General features: G+C 38.9%; 1 protein-coding gene across 2 annotated transcripts in view; it reads right to left on the reverse strand.

Annotated features, from left to right (window-relative positions):
• The window catches only part of tipin (timeless interacting protein), a 99258-nt gene extending 87278 nt beyond the window's left edge, over positions 1-11980 (reverse strand). Inside the window, exons 1-8 of one of the 2 annotated variants that reach the window (XM_082162282.1) lie at positions 11871-11980; positions 10993-11144; positions 8812-8905; positions 8611-8686; positions 8356-8478; positions 7645-7699; positions 7373-7552; positions 6905-7189 (exon numbers count right to left, since the gene is read on the reverse strand). In XM_082162282.1, coding sequence (XP_082018408.1) covers positions 6969-7189; positions 7373-7552; positions 7645-7699; positions 8356-8478; positions 8611-8686; positions 8812-8905; positions 10993-11131 — 888 coding nt within the window. In that variant the 5' untranslated portion in view covers positions 11132-11144; positions 11871-11980 and the 3' untranslated portion in view covers positions 6905-6968. Of the gene's footprint in view, positions 1-6904; positions 7190-7372; positions 7553-7644; positions 7700-8355; positions 8479-8610; positions 8687-8811; positions 8906-10990; positions 11145-11870 lie in introns of both variants that reach the window. The other variant, XM_082162283.1, reaches the window with a different exon arrangement.
• Between the last annotated feature and the right edge of the window lie 238 nt (positions 11981-12218).

The raw sequence follows: 12218 nt of genomic DNA on the forward strand, positions 1-12218 counted from the left end.
CCATAATTAAAACCCTCTCTGTCACCTTGCCTATAGTTTGATCATTGAGCTTACTTTTGAAAGCAAAACAAACAGTCGGATGAACAGCGGCACAGTGCTCATTCAGTAAATGCACAGCTAAACAGAAGTGTTTTGAGTCTGGATTTGAATGTGACCACTGTAGGAGCACATCTGATCTCTTCTGGAAGCTGGTTCCAGCATAATAGCTAAAAGCAGACTCACCATGCTTAGAGTGAACCCTTGGTATTTCTAGCTGATATGATCCTAATGATCTGAGTGATCTGTTGGGTTTATATTCAGTGAGCATATCTGCAATGTATTGAGGTCCTAGGCCATTGAATGATTTATATACCAGTAATAATACTTTAAAATCAATCCTAAATCTAACTGGGAGCCAGTGTAAAGACCTGAGGACTGGTGTGATATGTTCATATTTCCTGGTTCTGCTCAGAATCCTAGCGGCAGCGTTCTGTATGTGCTGCAACCGTCTTATGGTCTTTTTGGGAAGGCCAGTCCATTACAATAATCCACCCTGCTGGTGATGAAAGCATGCACACGTTTCTCTAAGTTTTGTCTGGAAACAAAGCATCTAATTCTTGCAATATTTTTGAGATGATAGTATGCTGATTTAGTTATTGCTTTGACATGACTACTGAAACTAAGGTCTGACTCTAGTGTCACACCAAGATTCCTGACTTGATTTTTAGTTGTTTGACCCCTAGAGTGAAGGTATGCGTTCACCTTGAGAACTTCATCTTTGTTTCCAAACGTAATGACTTCTGTTTTGTCTTTGTTCAACTGAAGAAAGTTTTGGCACATCCAACTGTTGATTTCATCAATGCATTGGCACAGGGAGTCAATGGGGCTGTAATCGTTAGGCGAAAGGGCTAAGTACAGCTGTGTGTCGTTGGCATAGCTGTGGTAAGCAATTTGGTTCTTTCTCATTATTTGGCTCATTGGGAGCATATACAGGTTGAACAGGAGTGGCGCAAGAATTGAGCCTTGAGGGACTCCACATGTCATGGATGTCCACTCAGACTTATGGTCTCCTATACTAACATAATAATCTCTCCCATCTAAGTATGACCTGAACCATTTTAGGACTATCCCAGAAAGCCCCACCCAGTTTTCCAGCCTGTCAAGAAGTGTGTTATGATCGACAGTGTCAAATGCAGCACTGAGGTCGAGTAGTACCAGCACTGATCATTTGCCTGAATCAGTATTTAAGCGAATATCGTTTATTATCTTTATGAGCGCTGTCTCTGTGCTGTGATGCGGTCGGAAACCAGATTGAAAATTGTCAAAGTATCCATTCGAGCATAAGAATTTGTTCAGCTGGTTGAAGACAACTTTTTCAATGATCTTGCCTATGAAAGGAAGATTCGAGATCGGTTGCTTAATATGGTCTTATCCAGATTGCTCAAGATAATGAACCAACACAGGACAGCAAAAACAAAGGGATTAATAATAATAATAATTAGTTACATTTATATAGCGCTTTTTCTGAGACCTCAAAGCGCTTTACATAGATGGGGGAATCTCCTCAACCACCACCAATGTGCAGCATCCACTTGAATGATGCGACGGCAGCCATATTGCGCCAGAACGCCCACCACACACCAGCTTACTGGTGGAGAGGAGACAGTGATGAAGCCAATCAGTATATGGGGATGATTAGGAGGCCATGATGGACAGAGGCCAAGGGGCAAATTTGGCCAGGATGCCGGGGTTACACCCCTACTCTTTTTCGAAGGACATCCTGGGATTTTTAATGACCACAGAGAGTCAGGACCTCGGTTTAACGTCTCATCCAAAGGATTATTAAATCCCTATTAAATAGGGAGACTAATGATAACATAACAGGTGACACAGGTAAAGCAATAATGACAAAACGAGGATAACAAGGGGGCGGGGTTAAGTAACGAGACAACACAAGCACATGGCCCAAACAAAAGGCCATGTGCTTGCACACAAAACACGGGTCTGTCATGATCCTGCCTCAAGACTAGAGAAAATCAAGGACACGAGGGCAGAATCATGACAGTTTCAAATTACAGACCTATTGCAATACTTCCAGCAATGTCTAAGTTGCTGGAAAAAGTCTTGCATAACCAGCTAAGGTTTTACCTTGAAACTAATAACTGGCTCAGTGACTGTCAACACGGTTTTCGTGATAAGAGATCAACCATGTCGGCGTTATTACTTTTCACTGAAAAATTACGTGACGCTCTTAACAAAGGTCACATTACTGGAGCTATTTTTATTGATTTCCGTAAAGCCTTCGACACAGTGAACCACCAGATCTTGCTAAACAAACTTCACTCATTTGAACTGTCTCCATCTGTGATAGAAATGCTCTCTTCTTATTTGACCTTTAGTTTGTGACATGGGTGTTCCACAAGGCAGCATTCTTGGACCCTTATACTTTTTCTTTTATACATCAATGATTTCCCTCGAGTGTGTCAACACTCAAAATGCTTACTGTACGCTGATGATACTGTGATTTTTCTCTCTGATGCAAATCCTAATGTCATAAATTCCCAACTATCATCTGATCTTCACCTCTTACATGATTGGTTGAAAGAGAACCATCTGACCATCACTGTAAAGAAAACTGAATGTATGTATTTTCATTCACCCAGAAAAACTATACTAATTAGACTATAGATTGCATGGACACACACATGTTTAAGGAACATATTTTAGACACAAGGAGGGTAGCTGGGAGGATTATGTATTCTGCTTAAAGGTACGAGTAAAATGCAATGTTCACTTAGCAGAGAGTTCCAGTGATGATGATACTTCAGATGTGTACACTTGGTTTGCTCTTTGCAAGAAAATGAATGTTTCGACTGATGCAAATGTAGCATTTGTATACCACTAATATACACTGAGAAATAGTTTCTTAATGTGGAAAGGGGATTGTACCATGTGTAAGCATTAGCATATACGTTCTATCTTTAAACAATGTTTTTTCCACCTTAAGGAAGTGGAAAGTCGTTCAGTTGTGTATTTAAGCTCAATCTTACTGTACTACGGTACATGTTAATGTTAACAAAATAATGTTAAGTGTTTTTTGTCTCTCATTTACAGTAACCTAGTTGTATCAAATGTAATTTATCCACTTTTGTCCATACAATTTTGTTTAATCCAAATTGTACGTATGTATTAAAGCAACACATTCATGCTTGAGTTTGGTCTTAAATGATTTGGCTTATTTAAACGAACAAGAATTTAAGAACAATCACACCAGGACAGGGCTGGACTGGCCATCGGGCATACCGGGCATTTGCCCGGTGGGCCGACGTGCTTTTTGGGCCGATACATCTCTTTTTTTTTTTTTTTTTTTACGGCCCATAAAATTTGTACATCGGCGGCCCATTCGTTTTGTTTTGTTTTGCTTAATTGGCGGCGCTGGGTTTGTGCCGGTGTAATGCAGTCAGTGGTCAAAAAAAGTCAGTGTTATTTATTTTTTTCTGACAGACCAGCCCATGAAACACGTAGATCAGCGGCCTACGTGTTTCTATTGGTTATTTTCTTGATTGACACTGGGCTGGCCCAATCACAACTTTAAACTAGTGAGCGCGCGTGCAGCAGTTTCAGTTGTATCTGTCAAAGTAGTCTGCGAGATGGAGAAGAAACGCAAGGATTGTGCAGAGAAATAGCGTGAAAAAATTGAACCAGGCCCTTAAAGCAGACACTGTAAAATGTGTCAAAATATATGTTTTCTGCCCTTCATCAGCTCCTGTGATGATGATGATAGTGAGGAGGATCAGGAGAGAGATGAGAAAGTGTAGAGCCTGCGGTAAGCAGAACTACTTTCAAAACACTTAAGCTATGTCATGATCGAGTGTAGGAACCCATAACCCAGTTACAGATTATTTCCACATTGCATAGTTGACGATTACATAGACAGTATATAAAGACGATTACCGCAATTCACTAGAAATTTAATTAGAGGCGTTTGTAAACAATGTTTTCCGCCAAAATAAAAGCTTGATGCAGTTTGCGTCAAAATAAAAGATCATGTGCTTATCTCTTTCAAGTATAGAAATTGGTACAAAACTAATTATGAAAGTTTCCTTTATTTTTTAGTGCATTTGTTTTACAAAATATGGCTATTACTGTCATTGGATTAATATTATAACTATTATTATGTAGTAGGTGTAATGTAAATAGACACTGTAACTAAAAGAGGTTTGAATTTTTCGTTTAATTTGCACACTGAATATGGGTTGGAGATTTTAATTTTGAACTCTCAAAGTGCACCAGATTGATGAATTTAACATTAAAATGCACAAAATTTTCTCACGTGGGGGCATGCCCCCGGACCCCCCTAGAAGAACCAAGGTCCACCCACCACAGTTTTACCAAAAATCCTGTGAGAAACAATGGTATTGCTATGCCATTGCAGCTTATAGCTTGTTTTAGGATTCATCACTGTGGAGTATAGTTCAACTGTATTAATTAATAAATGTCAAATTTTCACTCGTTCCTATACTCACTCATGACATGGCATTAGTGGTTTTAAGGAATAGGAGTTGGTATGCATATAATTAAGGGCGTGCAAAGATGGGTTGTGTTTATGATCATATAGTGGGCCAGTCTGGGCCAAAATGCCCGGGCCGATTTTTTGTCCCAGTCCAGCCCTGCACCAGGATATATTCAGTGGTGTAGTCTACGTGATACGCAGGTATACGCCGTATACCCACTAGAAAAGGCCAAGGACTTGCGTATACCCACTTAAAAAAGCGTGAGGATACGTATCAACTTCGTTTTGTGTCAGAACTTTCACACTTTCATTCATAAATTCACCCCGTCTGTGTTTGCGAAGCGACGGATCGAATCGCGGAATCCAGTCACAAATGGAACTTGCTATATAAAGCAGAACGTCACGGACTTTGGCTATTTTTGAATGAATAAATCAAAAGTAGCTGCTGTACAATGAATCAAATCTCGATATGGACTAGTGTCTATATTAAAGCTAAAAGAGATACGCGTCTCTGGGAATGAGCGCTCAATGTGTGCTCCACTACACACACACACACACACACACACACACACACACACACATAGAGAGAAGCACGGGTGACTCACGCTCGTGGTGTTTTCAGCATTTCACTGTATTGAGACATGATGTAGGCTACAGCTACACATGTGCATTTCATCGCAGAGCTGCTATGAGAGTCACTTGACGAGAATTTGATAAAACTATCGTCATTCATTCGTTTCATATACACACAGAAACTGTTATATCTTTACGACAACCTGTCAAAATAAAAGTTAGGTATAACTTGAAGAAATTATAACAGAAATATATTACTATTGCACAGTAGAGTATACTTCAGGCCTAATAATAATAATAATAATAGTTTATTTAAACACACAGAAACTCAAATGTCTACAACCCACCAAAATAAAAGTTTGGTCTAACTCAAATTAATTAGAAAGAAATTGCACAGTAAAATGTATTTTAAAATACTTTTTTTTTTTTTCAAAAACACCATTTCTAAAAGTAAATTTCTATTTGTGAAAATTATTTTTTTTTTGAAAATTGTCAGCTGATAAAACCTGTGCTTCAGGGACCATATTCATATAACATCTAAGGCTAAATGTAGCTCAACTGACTGAGTTAGATGGTGATTAACACTAAACAGTAGAAAATCTGTCCAGTCTCCTCAGCTGTAAATGTCATTGGCTGTTAAAGTCTTGTGTTGCTTATAATAAATTGACATGTTGATAACACTTATTTCATAATGCTCTCAATTACATGTTGATGCATAGGCCTACTGTATGCATTAGTGAGTGTGGTGGTGCTTATGGGGTGACGCTCTGGGATGGGTGAGTATGCGGCGGCGCGGGGGGGGGGGGGGGGGGGGGGGGGGGTATTAGAGTATACTCACTACAAAAAACTAGACTACACCACTGGATATATTATATATATTTTAAAAAGTGTTAGACCACAGATACATTTGTGAAGGTTTATTTAATTTATTGCAATCAACAAATGATAATAATTAGTAAAAGCCACAGTTTTAAAGCTTCGCAAGGTGCAATTTATACGGCGAGTTGAAGTTTGCTGTAGCTACTGTATATAGGCCTACACGAAGTGAATGCCAGCAATCATTCAGTCAGTGACGAATTAATAAAAAGATTATGAATTTAACAAAACGATACACAATTGTAGTTTAAGTTCGCGCTGAAACTATATTTACCTTTTTTGAAATAATCCATTAAACCTGCTGAGAAACGAGGAGCGTGAACTAGAATGAGCAATTCCACGCGCATGCCCGGGAAACTCATGAATATTCATGTAGGCTCCGCCCACTGCCTCTACAGTTGCACAACTCACTTTTGCCCCACATTTCACGGTGCACTTGGTGCAAAAGGGAGAGCGGGCGAAACTTGTCACTTGAAAGCGAAAAACAGTGTTTGAGATTGGTCGCAGCAGATTCAAGCAGCTGTGGTTATGTACTTGTGTTTGTGCTAGAAAAATATACAAGACATTTGTGAGAAAATATTCTACAAGTGTGCAACTCTCATTGGATGAATTCACATACTGATTTGCAGATGAGCAAAATTTCTCCGTGACTTCACATTTCTTGATGCGGGTGTGTAAATGCGTTTTGCACCATATTCACTGCAGCAACTGTAGCAAAAATGTGAGCGTATGAGTTTCTTAATTTGTGATTTGTAGAATAGGATTTGTGCACCTGCAATGAAGAATTTGAGAAGGTGTGACTGTTGTGTTGTGTTTGTGGAAGATAAAAAAAAGTCTACAAGTTTGCAACTCTTAAAACATTTCTCTCTGTGACTTCAAATTTACTGATACACATGTGTGGCTATTCTCTACAACTACAAATTCCACTGTCACAGGCGTTCAGTAGTTTTGCACCAAAAATACCTCCATACCAAAACACCCCCACAATTTATTTGTTTTCATCTTTGTACAAACAGGGAGGATTGGTTCAATTGCTATCGTTGTCATCAACTATGCCATTTGGAACAGGGCTGGCACCCTCATTATCATTTAAAGGGGAATTCTGAAGTACAGCTGGCTTTTCTTTGAGTGGAGTTTGGTTTGAGATGCTCTGATCGGAAATGTCCTGATTCTCTTGAATGGGGCACTGTCCTGAAGAACTGGTGGACGGTTCATCTGCATCTCCCTGGACGGAATTCTGAGAGGATTCTGTGGAAATCATAAAAAAATGTTTTTAAATAAATTGTCAAAAAATGCGAAACAAAAATAAGACTTAAGCAGCTGAATCTTAAAATGAATAATTGTAATCCCAGGACTAGAGGCGAATGAGAAAGCTTGCATTCTGATCATAACTCGACATCATGCCAGATCATATCAAATGGCTCCACACACCTAACTCTTTCTGCTTCGCAAGTCTCCTCTCCAGAGCGAGCTGTTTGTTGAGCTCTATGCGCCGCTGCTGTTCCTCGGTGAGAGAGGCTGGAGCAGGAGTAGAATGGATGAACGGATCTTCAGGGAAAACTCCGTCTCCAGCTGGATCAGACTCTTCTGGGACTGGAACCTCTGCCTCCTCTGGAGGAGAGTAGGAAGTCAGTGAAACTTCAGTTTTACCTACTGCTTTCAATAGTAGCGCAAGGCAACCAAGATTTGAAAAGTATCATTACCAACGAAGTCCTCATGTGTTATTGGCATGTCCAATCGAATTCGTTTTAGACATGTCTAATGTAGAAACAAAGTATAGCATTAACAAAGGATGCAATCAACGTTTATTACGGATGTAAAATATCACATATTAATTGGTTTTTAAATGATCAACTCTTCCTGGATTAATTATTGTCTGAGGAGGTGTTCACAACAGGATGTTCTTGCGCTAACTGGACAGAAATTGCTTGTAACTTGAATGTGTGCTAAATCACACATTCGATATAAAAAATTTGCCAGTCATGGTGTAACAGAAAAGAAACAAGACGTGGCTCAACAACCTAAGACACTTGTTTAGTGCATGTGTGCATAGAGTAACAGTTAAAGTGCATAGATTGGTCGGATAGTATAGATTTGCACAATAGTGCTTCAGGCAACCGAGTTAAGTCCCGGCTCATGGTCTTTTCCCAATTCCACTTCCCTCTCTCCTATCCTATCACTTCCTGTTACAGCTTCTACTGTCTTGTCATAAAGGCATAATGCCAACAATATAACTTTTAAATGGATAATAAACTTTTATCTGTGCTTTTAAACTTTTAAAAACACAGATAATAAAAAAAAAAAGCACAGATGGAAAGAACACATCCTGTGTGAACAGTTCCTAGGCGATCTTGATTTTTCCTTCAGATAAAATTATTTTCTTTTCATTTGCATAGTAAAGCCAGAAGTCCTACCTGAACTTCTTTTTTGCCTCCCAGACTCTCTACTTTATCAATGAACTCTTCAAACTGCATTTTAGGATATAGGCGATGGGCCCAGTTCTCCATTTTCTGCATGAGGAGTTTCAGATTCTCTGCCTGAATCAGAAATGAATGAAGAGGGTGAGCAGTGAAAACTGTATTCACACATCCTAGAACAACAGAATCTGTAATCATATAACAAAGAATTCAGCAGAATTTTGTAAGTCGAAGTGAAAGATTAGCCATTACCTCATGTCCTTTGCCTTTGAACTTTACTTCATCATATAAAGTACGAAGAGCTGGAAGACCCTTTTCAGAAATCAACCTAAAAGAAAGAAGAGAGGGAAAGAGAAGAACTGTAAACACTGGAGAAAGTCAGTCATACTCTGTCTGCTAAAATAAACAAACAATTATCATTAATTACCAATTAACTGGCATCTGGTGCAGTACCTGTTAGCATCCAGTTTCGGCCGAGGCCTCTTCACCGTTCGTCTTTTTGCCACTGGCACTTCTGCTAGTTTTGACACTTCTCCTTCCTCCTCACCTGAACACACAACAAAATGGGTTTTATTTACAGATTAAAATCAAAATATTTTTACTATGTAAAGTATGAATATCGAGTGGGGGTTCAATCTTCAGCTGGCTGGCAAGAGGTCCGACAGATCACGTGACCTGCCTCCTCAGATAAGACAGCTACTGAATGAAAACAGATTAATTATAAAACTTTCAATTTCAAAACTTTTATTTAACTCTATTTTCTGTATATTGTTTAAAAAAATTTTTTTTTATATTTATTCATTTTTATTCACGTCTGACTGTTTGGTTACTGCTGCTCTTGGCCGCTTAGTCCTGCCAGCCGCTATTGTGCTCTAAGTAAAATGTGTCCCCTACCACTCGCTGCAAGAAAATACAGTAATTTATTGGTGTAATTCTATGCTAATGGATCTTTTCTTTTACATGATCCATGTTTTAGGAGGGTTCTGTCGAATTAAAGCAGTGTAATGACTGTAATTCAGACTGGTAGGTTACTAATGCGTCGCTGGCTGCTCATACCAGCCAGCCAATGTTGTTTCCTACCACTCTCTCTGCAGGGGAAATACATAATTGTTTTATTGTGAATATAATCTTACGAATCTATTCTTTTGCATGATATAAGTTTTATGGAGGTTTATCCCTATTAAAGTATTCAAATGGTCTTGATCTCGACTGGTGGGTTACTGACGCTTCGCTGGACGCTCAGTCAGGCCACTTGCTATGCTGCCAGATTAACATGTTCCCAACCAGGGAAATACATGATTTTATTGTTATGAATAAATTCTTGTGAATCTATTATTTTATATGATCGACATTTTAAGCAGGCCTATCCCGATTAAATTGGTCAGCTGACCACGACCCCGACTGGTGGATTAGTGATGCTTCAGTCCAGCCAGCCACTATAAACTGTGGGATAAACTAGTTTCCAATAATTCTTGCTGTAAGGAAAAACATATATATTCTTATGAATCTATTCATTCATGTGATCAACATTTTTTTTTGGGAAGGTTTATCCCAATTAAATTACAATTACCGTTACAGTTAAACCCGTAGCTCAACAGTGGCTGGGCTAAGCGCCCAGTGAACGGCAGTACTTTAATCGAGGATTAACCTCTCTAAAATATATTAAGGAATATCTTAAGATAAAGGTCTGAGGCACTCAGGAGGATGAAGATTAAAAAGCCTTTATTAATTCCATGGCTAGTCTCATAAAAATAAAAACATGCCTACACGTTTCAGCCAACAAGGCTTTCGTCAGGGCTTGAAGTTCAAGTTTTTATGAGACTAGCCATGGATTAATAAAGGCTTTTTAATCTTCATCCTCCTGAGTGCCTCAGACCTTTATCTTAAGATATATGTGGATCCCTTGACTGAAGAGCACCGGAGGTATCTATATATTTTTATACCCAAGAAGCACTCTCAGCATTCTCCTGTCTTTTATATTAAGGAATATATTATATTCATCTTAAGGATATTTTAATAACAATAAAACCATGTTTTCCCTTGCAGCGAGAGTTAAACAGGAATGCGTTAAACTTGTATAGCTCAGCAGCGGCTGGCTGGACTGAGAGGCCAGTCAGGATCAAGGTCATTTGATAAACCTCCCCAAAATGTCAATCACGTTAAAAAACAGATCAATAAGAAAAAATTCACAATAATATAAAATATTAATATTTAATCCCTCGAAACAAGAGTGGTAGGGCACGAATCAAACTTTGAGCGCTATAGTGTCTGGCTGGACTGAGAGGCCAGTGTAAGCGTTGTAACCAACCAGTCAGGATCACAGATATTTGACTGCTTTAATTGTGATAAAACATTTTAAAACCTCTAAAATCTCTAAAAGAACAGAATCATATGAACAGATGTACAATAATAAATTAATGTAATTCACTGGAGCAAGAGCCAGCTGCCACTGAGAGGTCAGATGACCTGCCAGAGGCTGGTGCTGACGAGTAGTTAGGGATTGAACAACTACTGTCAGGAATTATGTAGCATGGGAAGACAGGATGGGGAATTTGACCAGCTCACATCACCAAAGCAGCAAGTGGAAAAGAAATCCCACTGAAATGGTTAAGAATGAGAAACAGTCTAACACACCCTCTTCATTGCCAAAAGCATCCTCCCCATGGTCCCGCCGACCAGGCGATGACGGAGGAGGAAAAGGAGGGAAAGTCTCATCCTCTATGTGCTCATAATCTGGTATGTCAAACTGGCCATTTTCTAATGGATCAATCATGGTGCACAAGATCCTGTGGAGAGATAGGAAAATGATCAATTCGAGAACATAAATACAACTTCATTTTACCTTCAGTAGTGTTCACATAAATTAAGTTAAAATACATCAGCTGGTTTTTTTTTCTCTTTTTATGCGTTTCTGAACAATAAACAAACAGTAAGTATCATTGTCAAAAGTCTGGGTTTACTGGGGGTAATATGGTCAGATACTAATTTTATATCAAATTTCATATTACATTCCAATTAAAATGCTACTAATTTATGAATTAAACAATGTAAATGTATTGCTAAAATGCCAAACTAATTCTAAATGTGGTCAATCTATTATTTAGCTTTGTTAATATTTTTAATCTAGTTGTTAGAAACAATCTCTCACGTCATGCTAGAATGTTGCAGCGAGTTGTTTACAAACAGAAAGTCAATCATAAACTTAAACCATTGACTGTAAAAAGGTTTAAATGTCTGAAAGGTGCATACAGTACAAAACAATGTCACACGATTCTGTTATTGGGAGTTTTTCTCATGACACAATTATAGTTTAGCTGTAGAATTGAACAAATGTAAAAGTTGTAGAAGAGAGTTGTTTTGTTACTGTCCCAGCAATTTGGCGCCAGACACCATAAAATATTCAACAACACTCACGACGCCCTTAGTTTCGCCACTGACTGGATATCAAGCCCAACCGATGTCACTGTAATTTCAGTGAATAGTTGAATATCAGTGCGGTCCGTCGAACTTACTGAATATGTGCTGTCAAAGGAGGAAACTTCAACACCGACCGCCGCACGAGGATGTCGATACAGTCAGTGCACTGTCTGAGTGCTGAACCAAAGTTTCTGCCGGCGGCTTCCCTCTCAGCCAATCAAATTTCTGACACGGCGAACGTCAATGGTTTTGTTACGTCGTTTCTCGTGTAACTGATGAGAACTGCGACGTCTACCGGCTCGGAGCGCTGACGAGTCTGACGTTCACAAGTCAAACTGAAACAAATCCTCTTATTATACGCGACTTTGGGCTTGTTTTTGTTTAAAGAATTCGCTTAGTAGTTGTTTTTGCGAGAGATTACCGATGTAGACACAGACACATCA

This window comes from Leuciscus leuciscus, assembly GCF_965113295.1.
Source record: "Leuciscus leuciscus genome assembly, chromosome: 2".
Classification (NCBI taxonomy): domain Eukaryota; kingdom Metazoa; phylum Chordata; class Actinopteri; order Cypriniformes; family Leuciscidae; genus Leuciscus; species Leuciscus leuciscus.